This window comes from Caretta caretta, chromosome 14 (assembly GCF_965140235.1).
Source record: "Caretta caretta isolate rCarCar2 chromosome 14, rCarCar1.hap1, whole genome shotgun sequence".
Lineage (NCBI taxonomy): Eukaryota > Metazoa > Chordata > Testudines > Cheloniidae > Caretta > Caretta caretta.
In genome coordinates this window covers 29,940,458-29,961,821 of record NC_134219.1, presented here as the reverse complement: position 1 = coordinate 29,961,821, position 21,364 = coordinate 29,940,458, and the positions used below count along the sequence as shown (strand labels likewise).

At 49.6% G+C, this 21,364-nt stretch overlaps 2 protein-coding genes across 7 annotated transcripts; both read right to left on the bottom strand.

Annotated features, from left to right (window-relative positions):
• Window positions 1-2,367: 2,367 nt before the first annotated feature.
• On the bottom strand, window positions 2,368-5,996 carry LOC142069072 (uncharacterized). 2 transcript variants are annotated; one of them, XM_075119423.1, is made up of 2 exons: window positions 5,809-5,996; window positions 2,368-4,196 (listed from the first exon to the last, which is right to left on the bottom strand). In XM_075119423.1, exon 2 carries the CDS (start codon window positions 4,122-4,124, stop codon window positions 3,120-3,122), a length of 1,005 nt encoding a protein of 334 aa, XP_074975524.1. In that variant the 5' UTR covers window positions 4,125-4,196; window positions 5,809-5,996; the 3' UTR covers window positions 2,368-3,119. The 2 variants fall into 2 exon arrangements, with proteins under 2 accessions (XP_074975524.1, XP_074975525.1); XM_075119424.1 differs by having other exon boundaries at window positions 2,368-4,193.
• Window positions 5,997-11,303: 5,307 nt separating this feature from the next.
• LOC142069070 (uncharacterized) lies at window positions 11,304-18,215 on the bottom strand. 5 transcript variants are annotated; one of them, XM_075119416.1, is made up of 4 exons: window positions 18,060-18,215; window positions 17,073-17,187; window positions 15,555-15,668; window positions 11,304-13,776 (listed from the first exon to the last, which is right to left on the bottom strand). In XM_075119416.1, exons 2-4 carry the CDS (start codon window positions 17,104-17,106, stop codon window positions 12,671-12,673), a joined length of 1,254 nt encoding a protein of 417 aa, XP_074975517.1. In that variant the 5' UTR covers window positions 17,107-17,187; window positions 18,060-18,215; the 3' UTR covers window positions 11,304-12,670. The 5 variants fall into 5 exon arrangements, with proteins under 5 accessions (XP_074975517.1, XP_074975518.1, XP_074975519.1 ...); XM_075119417.1 differs by having other exon boundaries at window positions 11,304-13,773; XM_075119418.1 differs by lacking the exon at window positions 17,073-17,187.
• Between the last annotated feature and the right edge of the window lie 3,149 nt (window positions 18,216-21,364).

The following is a 21,364-nucleotide window of genomic DNA, read 5'->3' as shown; positions in this document are numbered from 1 at the left end:
ATCTGCTCCCATGCTCCTCATTCTGGTAGGGGGAAAATAAGTCAGAAAAAGTACAGCCAATTGTGACATTTGCAGTGGGAGAAATCATACTACTCAACCTTCTCCCCTTGAAGAATATTAAAAACAGAAGAGGCCCCATATTGCATTACCCAAGCCCCTGAGCCCTCCTGTTGACATATCATTGCCTACACCTGGGATTAGGTTGATAACTATGTCACTCAAGGGTGTGGAAAATCCACGTGGACCTAACTCCCACTGCAGTCAACACTATGTCTTTGGGAGACCTAGTATCTGCCTCTCAGGGAGGTGGAGTACCTACATTGATGGTAAAAGCTCTCTTCACTAAGCAGAAGAGTGCTGCAACTGTGGCATTTTAAGTGTAAACACACCCTAACTCCTGCTCATTTCAGTTCTCAGAGGGGAACAGTCCCATGACCCTTAATTTCACTCCCTCTCTGCATTATTGATTTCAGTCAGTGTTTGGGGCCAGCTCTCTAACTCTGAACTGTTATGGCATGCAGGTACAGCCTGGTATGTGGATCTGCCCTGCAGGAAGCACAGGAAGAAAAGGTACCTCGGGGGTTCCCTCTCTGAATTCTCATCTCTGCCATTCTCTAGGCACATAGCTTGGTCTAGAATCCTCACTCAGCATAATCCACTGCTGCTTGCTTCCAGCAGGGAACTGATGCTGGAGTAAAAGATTCTAGTTCCCGACTAGACACAAGCAAATGAGCACTTTCCCGCACCTTTCTTCACCCCTCTAGTCAATGGCTCTCCTTTTCACAAGCCAATGCCTACCCTTAGCACCAGGCTTAGGAAAACATCAACCTTTCATCCCAGGAACAGAACCCTCTCCCCCACCACCTCCAGAAGACAGGCTTTGACCTGCATCCCCCTTCTACAGCTGACTCCTGCTGTGGGGAGAAATGCCAACAGGGAGGAGAGGGGTGGGGAAAATGATGTGTGTGTGCGCGCGTACACACACACACACAGGGGAGACTAGTCATAAGGGGGCCACATAGAAGGGAACGTTAGAGCACAGAGAAAAAGAGGTTACCTAAATGACCTACCTACTGACTTTTTAAGTCCTGAAATGCAATACAGTATATCAGAGCAATGGTCCCTTGTGGTCTTGGAATTTGAGAGTCTATTTAACTTTGTTAATTAGAGGCACATTCTGTACTCAGACAATACCGAAAGATGTTCTTGGCCAGTGAACTTTTCACTCCTGGCTCAGGGACTCTAAGGGCCAGATTTTCAAAAGTATTGAGCAGCTCCCATTGAGAGCAATGGAGAATCCTTCCCTCTCTGCTGGGAAAGGCAGGAGCTGCTGAGTACAGAGCTCTTTTGAAAATCTGCTCCACATTTTGATTGGTGAGAACTCTTGCAAGTCTAGCGCAAATAGACAGAGCCCTGCATGGACACAAAATTTGTATCCGCAACAGATCCACACTCCACAAACATGGTCTGTGGCTATCCCCAAATTTGCAGGGCTCTACAAGTAGAAATTGTAATTCAGCCATCTGCACAGAATGAGTCTGACACCCTTGAATTAATCATCAAGAAGTAGTAACATTAAGGCTTGATACTCAGCCACCATCCCAGTGCATCTGTATAGTCATCAGAGGTTACCTAATAGAACGTCACCTAATACATCATGAAACACTTCACTAGAACTTAACTCCAAGGCAGAATAACTCTGGTATTTAAATAGTGACAACTGTTTAGGACAGAAAGGAAGGGTGAAGCACATGCCCAAATGAAATTCTAGTGGGAATTTTAGGGAGGCAGAAAGGGATGGGCCCCAAGTGGGGATTTGTGAGGGAAGAGACACACATCTGGCTACGGGCGAGCTTAGAATGGGTCAGCAAAAAAAGGCACATAGGTTGTGTCTGGAGTGATCAACAAAGGGAATAATTTGAGCAAGGGGTTGTGCCAGCTCAGTCTCTTTTTAAGAGAGAATAGTAGATTAAGAATTAAAAAATAATTAAGGCGCTCAGGATTCCTCAACAGCTACAGACGGATTACACACACACACAAAGAGGGTAACTGACTGGGAAGTGTGAGGTAGGTTAAAATGTCTGAAGAAGTCCAATTCTACACCTCCTAGTAGGTAAGGATGACCCAGAGAGAGAAAGGAGCAATGCTTCAGCTGCTGCTGGGGAGGAGAAGACAGGCTGCTCCCCTCTGGAAGTGTCTGGCCTCCTGGGGTGAGGAGTCACATTAGTCCCAAGTGACCTCTTCAGCTCACAGGTCACCTGAATTCTGCTAACAGTGCCATGAATTCCCTGAACTGATTACATTTGGGGTGGGGAACAGAAGAAAGATCAAAGCCCAGAGACAGTAAGAACCACAAGAACAAAGAAATGGAAATGATTTTTGGTTTAAACATTTTGTTAATCGCTATTTGTTCTACGGTGCATACAGAGTCCCCATGTATGACAGCTGGTCTAGCACAGCCTTGTCTATTCCAGAAGAGAAAGGAAGGCAATGGTAGTAACTGAGTGGGCTGTTTAAAGTAGAAATGAGACTCTCATGTCCTAACACCAGAGTGGGAGCTGGCCTCATTTGCCTTTGACCTGAACTAGTTAAAAGAGATGTGAATGTGCTGCTGCTGGAGAGAGGCCCTTGGTACACACAGCGTGAAAGCTGTGCTGCAGTCCTCTCCTGGAAGAGCCACGGCTAGCACCCCGCTCGGTCCCCATGGCGTCTCTGCTGAGACATTCCATAGTGAACCCCGTCTGGGTTAGTCCCGCTGGTGTTCTCAGGGGTGTAGACACTCATCCTACCTGGAAATGGCAAGAAACCTACAACCCGTTCTACACAGGCCAATAGTAAAAATTTAACAAGACAAACATATCCCTTATCCTACCAGCTACTCGCCCTCCCAATACAAACCCCAGCCACTGGCCAGCTCTCCTTGCCCATCCCTAGTCCCAACCCACTAAAACAACCAATTCTCCCAAGAACCAACCCCTTCCCCTAATGATCCCTGCTAAAAAGCCATACCAGCTCCCTCCCACCCCACTAACCCCCAGAAAGCAGATCCCACAAGCTCCAATCTCCTCTAGCTACTGCCTCCTGCTGCTCTGATGGACTCTCCTTCCCTCCCCCAACCCCTAACATGCTTGAGTGGGGTACGGCCATAAAGGCAGGAAGGACACAGGGTTCTCTCCTGTGTGGGTTCTCTGATGCCTCTTGTGGTGGGAACTGCGGCTGAAGCTTTTCCCACAGTAAATGCACTCATAAGGCTTCTCTCCTGTGTGGATCCGGTGATGCTGGGTGAGGGTAGATTTGTCAGTGAAGCTTTTCCCGCAGTCAGAGCATGTGTAGGGCTTCTCTCCTGTGTGGATCCTCTGGTGTCTGATCAGGTTTGAACTGACATTGAAGCATTTCCCACAGTGACTGCACTCATAGGGTTTCTCTCCTGTGTGGATCCTCATATGTTTGACCAGGTCCGAGTTCTGGCTGAAGCTTTGCCAGCACTCGGCACACGTGATGGGGATCTCGATAGTCGAGGTTTTCTTCTTTGATGTTTTAGTTTTTTTAACCTTCCCAATGGCAGCGCTGTCCCGCTGGATGCATTTGTCCTGCCTTTTCCCTGGAGGGCTCCTCAGGCGCCTCTTATGGTGGGAGCTGCGGCTGAAGCTCTTCCCACAGTCGATACATTTATAGGGCTTCTCACCCATGTGGACGCACTGGTGCTGGGTCTGGGTCGACTTGTCTGTGAAGCTTTTCCCACAGTCAGAGCAGCTGTGGGGTCTGTCCCCTGTATGGGTTCTCTGGTGACGGATAAGGTTTGAATTGATGCTGAAGCTTTTCCCGCAGTCAATACATTTATAAGGTTTCTCCCCTGTGTGGATTCTCCGATGATTCATAAGGTCTGAGCTCTGGGTGAAGCTTTTCCCACATTCGATGCAGATGTTGGGCCTCTCCCCTGCATATGTTCTCTGGCGGACGATGGTGTCTTTGCGTTTCCTCACGCCTCTCCCACGGTGGGTGGACTTACCCTCTCTCTCCTCTGAAGGGTTTTGCTGCTGTGCTTCTGACCTGCCCTGACTCTTAAGGGATTTTCCCTGGTCCAAATTCTGAGACACGTTTCCTTTGGATCGTTTTGGAGACATCTCAGGCAGTTCCTCTCCAACAAGGCTTTGAAGATTCGCCTATTTTGTTATCACTCACAGTCCTGACACCTGCTGGGATAAAGAGAGAATCCAGACACGAGTCATGCTCCAAGCATAGGCAGAAGGAAACAGGAATAATCAGTTGACAAATTATTTTAGAACTGAGAAGGCTCTTTAACCTCACAGGCAAAGGTGTAACAAATCCAATGGCTGGATGATGCAGGCAGCTGAGCTCAAAATGGAATTAAGGCATAATTTTTAATAACTTCCCAAGGGAGGTGGTAGACTTTCCATCATTTAAAAAGTTTTTAAAAAGATTGGATGCCTCTTTCTAAAAAAAGAAAAGAAAAATGTGCTCTCTAGCTCAGCCACACGTTATTGGGCTCAATGCAGTAATCACTGGGTGATCTTCCCTGACCTGTGCTATACAGCAGAGGTTCGGATCCAGGGTGCCTTGGAAGGGCCGTGAGCAGGTTTCAGGGGGTCCTCTAAAATAAACCAGAGAGCAAGGCCTGCCTGAAATTCACTGGGTCCCAAGGCAGAAAGCTGAAGCCCGAGCCCTGCCATGCAGGACTAAAGCCGAAGTCCGAGTAACTTAGCTTGGCGGGATCCCCTGTGGTGTGGGGCCCTGGTTGCTACCCCCTAATGTCAGGTCTGGCTTTTAATTTACTGGATATGCAGTAAAACAGTTGCTGTGGCACAGGTGGGCCGTGGAGTTTTTAATAGCAATTTGGGGGGAGGAGGGGGCTCAGAAAGAAAGATGTTGAGAACCCCTATTCTAAAGGAGGTCAGACTATGCCTTCCGGAGTAGCCACCTGAGCTCATAGTTGCCCTGGGTACCCCTTAATCCCTCAGATTTTCTGTTATGACTCTCACTGATGGCATGTATTAATTTAGGGACCAGTCCTACAACTATTCACTCATGTGAGTAACTATTCACAGAAGCACACCAAGGCCTCATTCCCCATAGCCTTATACTTGTCATTTACACCGGTGCAGATTAAGTGCAAAGTGGGGGAAAACACAACCATTTCAGATTAGCAGAGCAGAGGGTGAATGACACAAAATGCAAGGCAAGAGCACCCAGCCCTTAACTGGCAGCTCCTTAGGGCAGGGGGACATTTTTATTTGTTTCTGCAAAGAACCCAGCCCACTCATCTGTGGGCAAGACTAATAACAATCAAAAGAGCCATTTTAGGGGTTTCCCCTGACATTATCCCCAAGTGCAGGGACTAAGCAGAGGCAACAACTGGCTTTTCCTCTCTCTGCTCTTCTAGTTAAAAAAAACCAAGAAAGTCAATTCTCAGATGGCTTTTGTATAAGGTAACCTAGGCTATGAATAAGAGTTTTTAAAAGGCAGGTTTACTAGCTGATGTATCAGTGACCACAGCACTTGGAGCTGGGTTGGGCAGGTTCGGGATCCGGGAACTCCCCTCCCCAGTTCTCTCTCCTGCTGCCCCTTTCTGGGCTTTCCTTCCCCCGCTGCCCTCCCCTCTGGCAGGGTCCAGCCCGGAGGCATTTCCTCCCCCATCGCTGGCCTGGCTCCTAATAGTGCGAACGGGAGCGAGCTGCCATGCGACGAGCGAGAAGCGCTGGGGGTGAGGAGGGGCCATCTGGGCAGAGCCAGCGCGGCTCGCTTTCTGCCGGGCCCTCGCACTTTCTCCAAGTTCCCTCTTGCAATTACCTGGAGTCTGCGGCTCAGAAGCTGATGTCGACAGAGCCCGAGGCTGCCCCAGGGGCTGGTTCCAGCCCCGGAGAAAGTCCCGCCAGCTGGGCACAGAAGGGCGGTAGGGAATGACTCTCCCCCCACAGCAGCAGCAGCGGCTCAGTCCGGCTCACAATGGAGGCAACAGCCCCAGCTCCTGACCCAGGAAGTTCAATCCCTTATATCCTGGTCAGACGAAAGCCAGAGAGACTCGGAGAATCCCCCTCCCCCTTCCTTAGCAGTAACCAGAGGCCAAACTAGCCTTCTGATGACAACAGCTGCTGAGGGCGGCCCGCTTTGCTGCTGCTGAGCACCGTGTTAATGCACGTTTGAACTGCAAATGGCTTTTCAGGTTTAAGACCCATCTGAGAAGGGATGCATGGGGCAGGTCTTGTCTTGGCTGCCCGCATATACTGGGATGTAACTGGAAGCTGGGGCTGGAAGAGTTGTGATGGTCACATCGAGCAGGGGGGAAAACTCCCAGGATGGGTGTAAAATTGATGGTGATGTGAAAATGTCCTCCAGCAGACAGACATGCACATTGTGTAGCCTGAGCTCACTGCAGTCACCAAGGGCTCCTTGCATCCCTCCATTTCCCCCACGAGCTCCCTGCAGGTCCCCCTTCCATCCCCCTCTATTGGCAGGGTGACCAGATAGCAAGTGTGAAATATTGGGGGGGGGGGGGGGGGTTGTAATTGGTGCCTATATAAGAAAAAGCCCTGAATAACAGGACTGTCCCTATAAAACCAGGGCATCCAGTCACCCTATTGGTAAGCCAGAGGGCTCAGCAGTACCCCAGTTCCAGTTTGCACCCCAGGGATCCCGCTGTTGTAGAGTTGCTGGCAGACCAGGTCAATCCAGGGCCACAGGCCAATTCACTTGTGTATTAGTACAGATTGGGATAGCTCAGTGGTTTGAGCATTAGCCTGCTAAACCCAGGGTTGGGAGTTCAATCGTTGAAGGGGCCATTTGGGATCTGGGGCAAAAATTGGGGATTGGCCCTGCTTTGAGCAGGGGGTTGGACTAGATGACCTCCTGAGATCCCTTCCAACCCTGGTATTCTATGAAAGTATGGTTGGTGTTTACAATTCACAAATAACATCCCAATAGTTTTCATATTATTTTCACCTCTTTGTTCCTGTTATAATGAAATAGCAAACATTTACATTGTGCATACCCCTGTAAGTAAACAACAAAGAAATCTTGTGGGATGCTAATAAAGGACTTCAACAGAAAAGCAAGTGGTCATTATGGTGATAATTGGTGGCCAATGACTCAAACTGCATTCCTCACTCACCATCATCAAAGGAAAACTCTGTGTGTGTAGAGACTCCATCAGCTTGTTTTCGGTGACAAGAAGCTATATGTATGGATTCCAGGAATGATCCTGCATCTCTGGACTGTATGGACTCTTACAGGGAAGGGCACCAGATGCAAAGCCAAGATTCCCAGATCTGGTTGTTCATTACATTACTGCTACCATTTGGACTTACAAACTGTGACTTTCCTGTACCTATATTTTACTACTTTAACCTCTCAATAATTCTCATTTCCTTTTCTTAGCTAATAAACCTACTACTAGGTTACTATAGAACTGGGTGCCAATGTTGTCTTTGGGGTGAGATCTGGAGGACCCATTGATCTGGGGTAAGTGGCTAGTCCCTTGGGACTGGAAGCAATCTGAGGTGGTGTAATTTTTGGTTTATGTGACTATTATCACTAAGTCCAGTCTGTCTAGGTGGCAAGATAGGCTGGAGAGTCTAAGGGGACTGTCTGTGACTCCATGATAAGACTGGTACAATGATCCAGGAGTTCACATTTGTTACTGGCTTGGTGAAATCTAATTATAGAACACAGCTCCAGTTTGGGATGTCTGCCCGGTTTTCTGACAGTCTGCCCTGAGATTAGCACTCACAGTTGTGAGCCACTCCAGACAGTGTGACAATTGTTTTCTTGTGCTCCCTCATCTATCTGTTCCCCTCTGTTGTCTCTTGGCAAGAACTGTCTTTTTGTTCTATGTGTGTATAGTGCCTAGCACCATGGGGTGCTGGTCCATGACTAGGGCTCCTACTTGTTATGGCAATACAAATAATAAATAATAACTATAGATTATTACAGGGATGGTTGGAGCTGCTGGCTCTGTTCACTGGATGCCGGGGCTCCATGTGCTTCCCATTCCCCACTTTCAGTTTTCCTGATTGTCACCAAAATCAACAGGGTTCTGTCCACTGCTGCCTAGAACACACCCTGAAATGTGGAACTGATTGGATGTGGTGCTGAGAAGTTAGGACCTTACATCCAAACGGAGAAATGACATCCAATTGAATGTAGGACCTGGCTTCACACAACCAATGAAACTCCCTCCCTAGCTCCCCACAGGAGGGATCAAGTATCCTTGTCTCTTTCCTGAAAAGTAGGAATGAACCAGAGACCTTGCAGGGCTCTGGGCAGCCCTTGGGGCCAGGTACCCATCATCTCTGGGGCTCTTTTATTAGGGGAATCCCTGGGACAATCTCAGATACCCACAGAATCTCCCCTTCCCCGGACTCATGGAATCTCCTCATCTCCATGCTCACCTGCTACCTTCAAGGAGTGGGGAGGGGCAGCCATACTGTGCAGACACCTCCTTAAAGAGCCTCCCCTAGGCAGGACATCTGAGCAGTAACATCTGCAGAGGACAGGTAACCTTCCTGTGCCACTCTAGGGTCTCCACCTGCTTTTATGGCTCCTAGCGCTGTCATATCTGAGCACTTCATGAACATTAATGGATTTATGCACACAACCCCCAGCCAGGCTTATTTCCCCCATTTGGGGAAACTGAGGCACAGAGGGGTTGGTTTTGGGTGGGGGAAGAGCTCCGTACCTTAGCAGCTCCCCTTGAGAGATGTGCAGAGTGCTTTAGGGACTCTGTCATCATTTGTCCAGCACCAGTGCAGTTCCCTGAAAATTAGGCCTAAGGCAGGTTGTCACACTCAGGACAAAGTCGCTTCATCCGGGGTGAAGTGTCTTGGGTGAGTTGCTGCTGATGCCCCCAATGACTTCCCCATGTGAGAGTCTGGCGATCACCCTGGTGATATGGGTACCATATTCAAGTCAAATAAATCTGTGCTAAGGACTCGCCTGTAAATGGAGAGACTCCCCACCACCTCTGCAAGCTGCAGGCTAGGAATAGAGAGCACAGGGAACGTCACCCGAACTTCACTGTCTGAGAGTCCTCAAACATTTATGAACACAAACCAAACCTTAATTTAATGACAGCTAACGACACATCCCACCACACAAAAAATGTAACCACATGGGAATGAGAAGGAAAGCCTCCTGCAGTGCTGTCAATAACTTACACCCCCGTGCAAAACCACTCTCACGTCAGCAGATCGGCGCACAGTCTTGGACTGGACTGAAAAAAGTGTGTGGTGGCGGGGCAGGTCTATCATAATGTGGAAGCAGCGGCTTTGGTAAGACAGTGCTGAAAGTGCACCCCTCAGCAATTCGTCTTGGTTTAACTTTCGTTGTGTTTTTGGGCCAGGTCTGACTCCTTGCAACTCCTCCATTTTAAGCCCTGTAGGCACATGTGACTGGCACATAGCCCACACACGTAACATTATTCTATTTTAACATCTTAGAGGCTACCATTAAGGTTTCACATGAGATCACAAGTTGGATGAAGCTGGGGTGCATGTGGTTTCTCAGTATGTCTTGGAGACGGAAGTGAATGCCTTGTGGAGTGTCTCTTCGTGCCTAGCACCTGCACACAGGCCATCCCTACACCTAGGTGATTCTCTGAGTGCTGCCTCCCAGCCTCCCATTGCAGTGTCCCAGGCAAATCCAGCTGCAGTTTAGAGCTGGGGTACTTGTAGAATATGAGCTGTACAGTGCCCATATCTGGGGATTTCAACAACCCACTTAGTGCCCAAGGCAGAGAGCAAAGAGAAAGCAGCAAGCCTGGAGCATGCAGTATCAATAGGGAAGCATAAACTTCAGTCTCTTCTGAATAATGCCAATACTCAGCTCTTAAATACCTCTCTCAACATGCCTTAGAAAGGAGGTGAGCGTCCACTTTATAGATGGGGACATGACTTGCCATAAGTCACCCAGCAGCCCTATAGCAGAGCCAAGACTAGAACTCTTGCTTCCTGAGTCCTAGTCCAGCATACTACACAATAGGCCCCATTGTTCTGAGAAGATGATGGCAGTCAACTGGCGTTGCTTGTATACAGCAGCTGAGTAATAATAACCCCACTGAGAGCTATATAAACACTTTCCATCCACTGCTCGAACAGCTCTTTACACAGGTGGCTAGGGGGTCACAGATGGGGAAAAATGAAGCCCAGGACTCATAAGCAAGTCAGTCAGTACCAAGCCAGGCCTTGCACTCAAGGCTTTTGACACTTCATTCAGGGACTTCACAACTACTGTAAAGTTCTCGGGCATGCTTTGCTCTCCATCTCTGACAAATTACATCACTGCAGAACAGAGACTTCATTATTATTATTATTATAAAGGTTTTTACAGCTGTTAAAGCCAGAAGGACCCTTGTTACCATCTAATCTGAACTTCTGCATTACACAAGCAACAGAACTTCACCCAGTGATTCCTGCATCCAGCACAGTTGCTTTTTGGTTGATTTTAGTCTTCCCCTGCATGAAAGCAAGAGTCCATTTAACAGAGAACCAACAACTTTAACAAAATTCAGGAAATTAAATAAACAACAACAAAGAACATTTTGAAACGCTCTACAGAAGATAAGAACCATGCCCTAAAAGACCTAACAAGCTGAAAAGATGATGGGCAGAGATAGGATGAAGCTTGAGATCTGCTGAAAAGCTAGTGTGATCTACCAATGGCATTTAGCACCTGTTGTATGAGTCCCACTATTTAAAACATCTTATTAGCCCTGATCCTTGGCTTCCATGTTCAGTGCAACTCAGGAGGGAGGTGAAAAGGTGTATTTAAGCAATCTTTTATTTTCCCCCCATCCTAGGAGCACTTGACCCCAGATACAGGTTAGACCAGCCTGACTTGTATGGGTTGCCAGTGCCCCCAAAGGGCCAGTACAGCAGCCAGAGGCTGGCAGGGTATGGTGTAGCCATGTCTCTGCACCACCCACAGAGAGGGTAGGTGGTATAGGAGCTGCTTCTCTGCCTCCGCACAAGCCAATGCTATGTTAAGCTGGCTTTAGGACATCTTTGTGCTGGCAGAGTTGGCACCAATTTGCCCCAAACCAGGGGAAAACCTGCTCCAGTTGCGTGCTCTGGAGTTGATGGGCCCCTTGGGAAAAGTCTTTTAATGAGAGGCTCGAGGGATGACTCAGAGATAAATGGAAACTGTGAGCCTCAGGGTGTCAGGGTCTCCAGACCTCAAACACTGGGCAATGCGCCATGCACAACATGCACTGAGAGGCCAATGCTGTGGGCTCCTCAGTTACCTGGCTGCAGTCCCTCTGGGTTCCCAATAAACACACAGACACACACACATACAGTAACCAAAGCTTCTTTACTAGGGCAGGCAGAAAATGGAAAGAGTGCAGACAGCCCCGATACAGAGCTCCTACAGAAATCACCTGGCCACATCCTCAGCTAGTGTAAATCGACATTGCTCTATTGGTGTCAGAGCTACACTGATTTACACCAGCTGAGTTTCTGGCCAGATTGTGTAATTACAGTGTTTCTTCTTGCCCAGGTGGACAGGCAAATAAACATGTTAGGGGCCCATACTCTAGCCTAGGCATGTTCCAGGCTTCAAGCTGGGCTCATTAACAGGGTTAGAACTTTAGTTTTGAGGCCTCCCACATGCAAGGAAAAACAGTTATAGACACTAGGCCCCATCTACACAACAGTTATCACTCAGGTCCTGGTTACAGCACAGATTCCGCTCACCTGACTTTAACATGGTCATAAGGTCTCTAGTTATGTCCTTGTACACAGCCTGAAGCCTGAGCTTTTAACCCATTTAGGGAAGACTGGATTAGGTTCCATCTTCATTACAACCTATGTCTGTATTGTCGCTGGGTCGCTTGAGTTAGGGATGTTACTGTGGGGCGAAGACCAAATGTGATTCCAAGCTGCGTTTAGACATGGGGCCCTGTGAGTTAGTTACAGACAGGAAACACAGAGGAATCCTTCACTGGGCCATCCAATCAGATCCTGAGCAATACTTGCCCCTTGGGTCTCCACTGATACATGAGAAGTGTCCCTCCAAATCCACCCCAGCACAGGAGATCAGCCTGATGTCTGGCTTTGCTTCTGTGCCAGCTGGGCACCTCTCCTCCTGTAGCTCTGCAGGCCCCCACCCAGCTGGTACCTCCTGGAGACCTGCTGGGACACAACACACCCATGCCCAGATCTCCCTGGCTCTGGGGGTGTTTCATTGACTGGACAGCTCGGATTCACAGCTTTCTCTTTTACCTCTGTACATTCTCTCAGGGACTCTCCTGGGTCCTCTTCAATCCAGTGACTGGACAGAGGGAAAAGAGAGAGAAGAAGATGAGGAGACCACCAGGGAAAGAGAAAATAAGGTCCAGTCTTTTCTAATCATTAATAATGTGCATTACCAAGACAGCCCATCTGAGATTGGAGCCCCATCACGCCCGATGCCATACTGACACCTGGTGAGATCCAGTCCCTGCCTGATTCAGCCCAAACAGCATAGTCTTTCTCCAGGCAGCTCTGTTCAGTGACAGACTGGGACAAGGTCACTGAATGAATAACAAGAGACCAAAGACGCAGGCTTTCTGAGGGCCCTTTCCAATACCTCAAAGGATCCACAGCCTCCTGTTCTGGTTCCCAGACCTATCTTCAGGCCTCACATAAGCCCCCAAAGGGAAACTCGCAGCTGGTGTTGATCACAGGTGGATCCTCTGATGTCTAATCAGAGCAGAACTCACAGTGAAGCTTTTCCCGCAGTCGGTGCATTTGTAGGGTTTCTCTCCGGTGTGGGTCCTCAGATGATTGATGAGGGATGAGCTCTGCTTGAAGCTCTTCCTGCAGTCAGGGCATTTGTAGGGCTTCTCTCCAGTGTGGATCCTCTGGTGCTTGATAAGGGATGAGCTCTCGAAGAAGCTTTTCCCACACTCGGTGCATTTGTAGGGCATCTCTCCAGTGTGGCTCCTCTGGTGCCTGATAAGGGCCGAGCTCTCAAAGAAGGTTTTCCCACACTCGGTGCATTTGTAGGGTTTCTCTCCTGTGTGGGTTCTCTGGTGTCTAATGAAGGAGGAGCAGTAGCTGAAACTTTTCCCACACTCGGTGCAATTGTAGGGGCCCTCTCCCATGTGGGCCCTCTGATGAGTGTTAAGGTTCGAGCTCCGATTGAAGCTTTTCCCGCAGTCGAGGCATTTATAGGGTCTCTCTCCTGTGTGAATTCTCTGGTGAACAATAAGGTCTGAGCTCCAACTGAAGCTTTTTCCACATTTTGTACACTTGTAGGGCTTCTCTCCCACGTGCAGCCGCTGATGTTTCATCAGGTGTGAGCTTTGGCTGAAGCTTTTCCCACACTCAGTGCATTTATAGGGCTTATCTCCTGTGTGGATCCTCTGATGCGCATTACGGTTTGAGCTTCGTGTGAAACTTTTCCCACAGTCGAGGCATTTGTAGGGTTTCTCTCCCGTGTGCAATCTCTGATGGATTAGCAGCTCTGACCTCCAAGAAAAGGTTTTCTCACACTCAGTGCATGTTTTCTGGGTTTCTGACTTATCTGTTCTCCGGTTGATGCTGATATTGTTGAATTCCTTAAAACCTTCTCCTGGGTGAGTGGATATCCCTAGTCTCTCATCTGGGTGGTTTTCCTGCTGCCTCTCCAGTCCACACTGACTCTCACAGGTTTCTCCAAGTTCAGGGCTCTGGAAAATGTTCTCTTCAGCTCTTCCCAGCAACATCATGTCCAATTCCACCATCTCAGGACTTTCCTGCTCCAGATTCTCCTCCTCATGCTCACTCCCCATCCCATCATCTGCTGGGTCAGAGAGAGAATCCAGACAGGAGTCACTCCCTGTGCCCAGGGGAAAGGGAACCATTGAAAGGGGAGATGGGTACAACAGAAGGGCTAAGTGCTGAGGGTGAGATCCACCAAGGTACTTAGGTGCCTAAACCCCAGACTTAGGCCCCCAAATCTTGGGTTTAGCCACCTAGGTCCCTGTTTTGGCTCCACTCCAGTCGCCTAACCTCACTTGACACTGAAGTTTTTTAAAATGAAAGTTCCCTGGGTGCCTATGTTCCTGCCTCTGGCCATGTGCACGGCTGCCTCATTCTAGGCATCTGGACGCCCATCTCCCACCGAAGCCCCAGAGTGATCAATGAACCAGGGGAAGACAGGTGTTCAGCCGCCTACATGTATGCAGTGCCCAATCCAGCAGGTGGCCCCCAAGATCAGGTCCCATTCAAAATCCAGCCAGCAGAGGAGGTGGCAGTAATACCTACTTTATAGCTTTTAGCTCAAAGGTTAGAGCACTCAGCTGGGATGTGGGAGACTCCAGTTCAATTCCCCACACCCAAAGGGGAGAAAGACCCCCTGTTCAAATCCTCCCACCTTTCAGGAGGGTGCTCCAGCTACTCAGCTCTGGGATATTCTGATTGGCAGTGGCAGGAGGTGCTCTTTCCATCTCTCCCGTTGGAGCTGCTGCACTCCGGATAAATGATGAAAGAGTTACTGGAGCAAGGGCACTGGACCCAGAGTCTCCCAGGTGGATGCACTGACCACAGACATAGACCTGTTTGTGTGTGCTCTCGTCCTCTCGTTCCCTCCCCAACGATTAAGTGTTTATCCACAGTGAAATAGTCATTGGGCCAGAGAGAAAGAATGACTCTATAGTCCAGAGGTTAGGGCACTGAGATGGGAGACCCGGGCTCCAGCCCCCTTGCTCCAGCCACTCTTCAGCCAGCTTCACCACGAGAGGCGAAGGAAGTCCCACCTCCAACTATCCCATAGCTCAGTGGTAAACACACCCTCCTGAGATGTGGGAGACCCCTGTGCAAATCCTTTCACCCTCTCTGGCAGAGGGGGAACTGAACCTCCATCTTCCACATCCCAGGGAAGTTCTCTAATCATTGGGCTACAGGTGGAGGTTTTGTGTAGAGTGAGATAAGCACCTACCTCATTCCCCCAAGAAACAGCTTAGGCCCCTGAGCCACCTGATTCCAGGAGAGGGATTCCCACTGGTGTATCACTAAGCAGAGCTAGGCACCTCCCAGCAGCCTGGACTCTTATCTCTGAGAGAGGGGCAGGGCTTAGCACATGCCCCTCTGGTCAGCATCTCGCATTGGCTAGCTCAGCTGAGGTGTTAGAGTTTGTGGATCCCATTCTTAGGCACTTATCTCAACCCATTCATTGCACAGGGAAACTCAGCGCCTAACTCAGGCTTTGTGAATCGCAATACTGTTCCTGCAATTTACTAGCTGCCTAAAAGTTAGGCCCTGTGATGCCCAGCATTGCAATGCCTAAGTCCTTTCACGGATCCCAACCTGAATCCCCCCAAGCCCTTTCCCAGAGGAGAGAAAGAAGATGACCAATCCTGCCTCCACAATCCATCTGAACACTCAGGAAAGAGAGCTATTGCCAGATGTCAGTCAGGCTGGGTGGGAGGCCGTGAGTGATGTCTGCTATGAGGGCATAGGACACCTGCTGGGGACAATCCTGACCCGAGGTAGAACTGGGGAGCTCACGGGGTCTTTGTAGGAATCTTGTTAGCACAATTTGCAAATGGTTTCTTACTTGGTTTAATACTGACCCCTCACCTGTGGGGGCTACTCTCAGGATCTCCCATTCCTTAGCGGCGTGGGGATCTGGGACACCCAGCTCTTCCACTGTTTCCATCCGAGAGATCACGTTGGGTTTAGGAATCGGAAAGTCTACTCAGAGAAAGGAAAGAGGAGAAATCAGAGTTTGTCACATACTCATTAAATAGATGCTACTAAAAAGCTCCATAATTTCAATCAAGTTCCTTCCCTTGCTGGTGGTGAACTTGGGTAAACCTGTAACAGAGGGGGAAATGCTCTTGGAGACCCTTTGGGACAGTCAGAGGTCTGGTGAGCAGCATTCATCCAGAACACTGAATGAGGCAGGATCCTGCGCAAAAAACTCTGTGATCATGCATAAGAGGGCTGAACCTAATCCTGGCATTTCCTAACTTTTGAGTGCTTGATTTTGCAATCTTAATAATACAACATTCTTTTGACATATTTTTGTATGATATAGGCTTTTTTTGTAATAAAAAAAAATCAAAGCAATTCCATCTTTTGCAACCATAGTGGTAATTTTCTGCAGCTGATAACTTTTTGTCAAATCTGGCTGCATTTTCATGGAGACAGTGAAAAGCATCTCTCCAACCTTACGGCCATCCCCTCTAAGCATAGGAGATTTGAGTCTGAACAGTTAGTTTGTTAAAGTTATCTTACAACTGAAGATGGAAAGTTATAACAGAAAATGTTAGGCAACTTTAATAGGGCTTGTCTTCCCTCAGGCAAAAAGTGTGGTCTTCACTCGAGTTAGGCACAAGATAAAACAAGATAAAACGAGTGAAGACAAGGCAGGCTGTAGTTTTCACAGGACTTAGTAGCTCAAGGCTGCCGTTAAGCTCCCCCATAGACTTTAACTCAGGGTAAGAACACACCTTTTTCCTAGTGAAGGTGCACCCGCAGGGGTCACTATCACTCCATCCAGAAGGATGATGAGCCCATATGGAGGCAGTGTGGGCCAATCGATTGGACATTAGCCTATGACTATCTACACAACGAGCTCGGGGTGTGATTCCCCTGCTTGTGGACGCATCCTTGTGCTAGCTCTCGTTGAGCTAGTGCCAGTATAAATAGCAGTGTAGCCACAGTAGCCTAGGTAGTGGCAGCGGAGGCATGGATATAGACCCACCGGTTTGTAAGTGGCAGGGCTCAGCCATGTTTCTGCTGCTGCTATGGTGGCTACTTAGACTCACCCTGGCTCAAAGAGAACTAGCAGGAGTACGTGTACACAGACAGGAGAACCACACCCCTAGCTTGTCATGCAGACATAGGCTATGATGCAGAAGACCTGAGTTCTATTCAGAGCCCTGCGAATGATGTGGCCTGTTTCTAGGGCAAGTCACTTGCCCTCTAGGTGCTTCTGTTTCCCCCTCACGCTTTGAGTGTCTTTACAGTCAGACTGTGAGCTCTTCAGAGCAGTGTCTGCCTCTCCCTATGTGCTTGCTGGGCCCTGTTCTTGGTGCTGACTCAAGCACTTCAGAGATCTCCCCATTCTTCTGAGAAGAAAGGAATCCTTACCCAGCAATATCAGGGACTCATAGTTCTCCTGCATGTCGTCTCTCTGACCTGGGTCCAGAAGTTCCCACTGCCCCTGGGTGAAATACAGAGCCACCTCCTTGAAGGTCACCAGCCCCTGAAACAGCAAGTATCTCCTGCATTAGATCTATCCCACCTACTCAGACATAGGAACAGCAAGCTGGCAGCTCTGCTCGCTTTGATTAGGGATCAGGTTGTTTTCCCTGTTCTAGCAGAGCTCTTTGTCCAGCATTGGACGACTGACTCTGTGATGCTTTCCTGTTGTCGCATGAGTGAAACCCCCAGTGTCTCCCTGGTGAATGCACACACCTCTTGAAGGAACCTGAACCAGGCAATGTCAACCTGCCGTGCCAGCGACAATTCCACAGTTCTGCTTCCTTATTTCTTCCCCTGTGTGGCCTCCTCCAGACTCTCAGTCCTCACCCCTTCTGCCTCCTTGCTCCCGGGAGCAGAGGGGACCCTCTTTCGGGCTCAGCAGGGCTAAGAGGTACAGCCAGAAAAGCCCTGGTGATGTTCGCACACTATCCACTCTCCCAGGGCCAGGAATGGTTCCCACGGGCCCTGCGCATCGGGCAATTTATTTTCCCTGGATTTTTGATCTGTCTCCTCTTCGTTTTCCACCCCAGCTCCCTGCAGGGACTGGAATAGATCTGTCAGTGAATGAAGCTGGGCAGGGCTGGGAACAGGGAATCTCCCTCCCCACTTATTACTCCTGCTGCCCCTTCCAGTCTCTCCCCCTGCGCTCGGGCTGGGAGACTCGGTCCCTGGCCCGGCCCCTCTCCCGGCGCTGGCTCGGTTCCTGCGGGCACTCAGGGGAGCAGAGCCTGGGGGGGGGGGCAGCAGCTCCGGGACTCGCAGACCCCCGCCCCCGGGAGCAGAGCTGGGGCGAGGAGGGGCCGTTGGTGCAGAGTCACTTTCCTGCCCGGCCCCGGCCCCGGCCCCGGCCCTTTCCCCGGGTTTCTCCCTCACCTGCAGTCTCTGTCTCAGGAGAAAGTCCCCCCGGCTGTGCACAGAGGGACACTAGCGAAGGGCTTTCCCCGCATACACCCCGCTAGGGAGCCGCAGCGGCTCAGCCCGGGCTCCCGGATGCACCAGCGACTGCCTCTGACCCAGGAAGTTCATTCTCCAAAATGCTAAGCCCAAATGAGGCTGAGAGAAGGAAAGACAAAAAGCGGCTTCTCCTCCCTTCCCAGTGATCAGAGCCCTCTAGTGTGGGGGTGTCCGCCTCCCTGAGCAGCCTCTGGATATGGGCGGGCGACTCACACAAACTCCAGATCAGTGTCAGAGGGGCGGCTGGCTGAGGTGTATTCATAGAATCTCAGGGTTGGAAGGGACCTCAGGAGGTCATCTAGTCCAACCCCCTGCTCAAAGCAGGACCAATCCCCAATTTCTGCCCCAGATCCCTAAATAGCCCCCTTAAGGATTTATGTGTATGGAGTGTAAGGGTATGTCTACACTACGAAATTAGGTCGAATTGATAGAAGTCGTTTTTTTAGAATCGTTTTTATATATTGGAGTGCGTGTGTCCCCACAGAAAATGCTCTAAGTGCATTAACTTGGCAGAGTGCTTCCACAGTACCAAGGCAAGCGTGGACTTCCGGAGTGTTGTATTGTGGGTAGCTATCCCACAGTTCCCGCAGTCTCTTCTGCCCATTGGAATACTGGGTTGAGATCCCAATGCCTGATAGAGCTAAAACATTGTCGCGGGTGGCTCTGGGTACATATCGTCAGGCCCCCGTTCCCTCCCTCCCTCCGTGAAAGTAGCAGCAGACAATCGTTTCGCGCCTTTTTTCTTGAGTTACCTGTGCAGACGCCATACCACGGCAAGCATGGAGCCCACTCAGGTAACCGTCACCATATGTCTCCTGGGTGCTGGCAGACATGGTACTGCATTGCTACACAACAGTAGCAACCCATTGCCTTGTGGCAGTAAATGGTACAATAGGACTGATAGCTGTCATCATGTCTGAGGTGCTCCTGGCCAGACATGGGTGCAGGAACTACATTAGAAGTGACTTGACCAGGTCATTCTCTTTAGTCCTGCAGTCAGTCCTATTGAACCATCTTATGGTGAGCAGGTAGATGATACGGATTGCTAGCAGTCCTATTGTACCATCTACTGCCAGGCAGACAAGAGATGAGGATGGCTAGCAGTCCTCTTGTACCATCTTCTGCTGAGCAGCCATGAGATGTGGATGGCTTGCAGTCCTTCTTCACCATCTGCTGCTAATCAAAGATGTAAAAGATAGATGGAGTAGATCAAAACAAGAAATAGACCAGATTTGTTTTGTACTCATTTGCTTCCCCCCCACCCCCAGTCTAGGGGACTCATTCCTCTAGGTCACACTGCAGTCACTCACAGAGAAGGTGCAGTGAGGTAAATCTAGCCATGTATCAATAAGAGGCCAGACCAACCTGCTTCTTCCAATAACAACAATTACTTAGGTGCACCGTTTCTCATTGGAACCCTTCCTGAAATACTCCTTGATGTAAATCCACCCCCTTTGTTGATTTTAATTCCCTGTAAGCCATGTCGTCAGTTGCCCCTCCCTCCGTCAGAGCAATGGCAGACAATCGTTCTGCACCTTTTTTCTGTAAGGACACCATACCAAGGAAAGCATGGAGGCTGCTCAGCTCACTTTGGCAATTAGGAGCACATTAAACACCACACGCATTATCCAGCAGTATATGCAGCACCAGAACCTGGCAGAGCGATACCGGGCAAGGAGGCGACGTCAGCGCGGTCACGAGAGCGATCAGGACATGGACACAGATTTCTCTGAAAGCATGGGCCCTGCCAATGCATGCATCATGGTGCTAATGGGGCAGGTTCATGGAGTGGAACCCCGATTCTAGGCTCAGGAAACAAGCACAGACTGGTGGGACCGCATAGTGTTGCAGGTCTGGGACGATTCCCAGTGGCTGCGAAACTTTTGCATGCGTAAGGGCACTTTCATGGAACTTTGTGACTTGCTTTCCCCTGCCCTAAAGTGCATGAATACCAAGATCAGAGCAGCCCTCACAGTTGAAAAGCTAGTGGTGATAGCCCTGGGGAAGCTTGCAACTCCAGACAGCTACCGGTCACTTGGGAATCAATTTGAAGTGGGCAAATCTACTGTGGGGGCTGCTGTGATGCAAGTAGCCCACGCAATCAAAGATCTGCTGATATCAAGGGTAGTGACCCTGGGAAATGTGCAGGTCATAGTGGATGGCTTTGCTGCAATGTGATTCCCTAACTGTGGTGGGGCCATAGACGGAACCCATATCCCTATCTCGGCACCGGAGCACCAAGCCGGCGAGTACATAAACCACAAGGGGTACTATTTGATAGTGCTGCAAGCTCTGATGGATCACAAGGCACGTTTCACCAACATCAACGTGGGATGGCCGGGAAAGGTACATGACACTCGCATCTTCAGGAACTCTGGTCTGTTTCAAAAGCTGCAGGAAGGGACTTTATTCCCAGACCAGAAAATAACTGTTGGGGATGTTGAAATGCCTATATGTATCATTGGGGACCCAGCCTACCTCTTAATGCCATGGCTCATGAAGCTGTACACAGGCAGCCTGGACAGTAGTCAGGAGCTGTTCAACTACAGGCTGAGCAAGTGCAGAATGGTGGTAGAATGTGCATTTGGACGTTTAAAGGCGCGCTTGTGCAGTTTACTGACTCGCTTAGACCTCAGGAAAACCAATATTCCCACTGTTATTACTGCTTGCTGTGAGCTCCACAATATCTGTGAGAGTAAGGGGGAGACGTTTATGGCGGGGTGGGAGGTTGAGGCAAATCGCCTGGCTGCTGGTTATGCGCAGCCAGACACCAGGGCAGTTAGAAGAGCACAGGAGGGCACGGTATGCATCAGAGAAGCTTTGAAAACCAGTTTCATGACTGGCCAGGCTATGGTGTGAAAGTTCTGTTTGTTTCTCCTTGATGAACCCCCCCACCCCCTTGGTTCACTCTACTTCCCTGTAAGCTAACCACCCTCCCCTCCTCCCTTTGATCACCGCTTGCAGAGGCAATAAAGTCATTGTTGCTTCACATTCATGCATTCTTTATTCATTCATCACACAAATAGGGGGATGACTACCAAGGTAGCCCAGGAGGGGTGGTGGAGGAGGGAAGGAAAATGCCACACAGCACTTTAAAAGTTTACAACTTTAAAATTTATTGAATGCCAGCCTTCTGTTTTTTGGGCAATCCTCTGTGGTGGAGTGGCTGGTTGGCTGGAGGCCCCCCCACCGCGTTCTTGGGCGTCTGGGTGTGGAGGCTATGG

Coding starts and splice junctions, on each gene's coding strand:
- LOC142069072 (XM_075119423.1), bottom strand. CDS start 4,124: ATGTCTCCAAAACGATCCAAAGGAAACGTGTCTCAGAATTTGGACCAG.
- LOC142069070 (XM_075119416.1), bottom strand. CDS start 17,106: ATGCAGGAGAACTATGAGTCCCTGATATTGCTGG. Junction 15,669..17,072: donor TGAGTCCCTGATATTGCTGG/GTAAGGATTCCT, acceptor TTCTCTGAGTAG/ACTTTCCGATTCCTAAACCC. Junction 13,777..15,554: donor CCTGAGAGTAGCCCCCACAG/GTGAGGGGTCAG, acceptor TCTCTGACCCAG/CAGATGATGGGATGGGGAGT.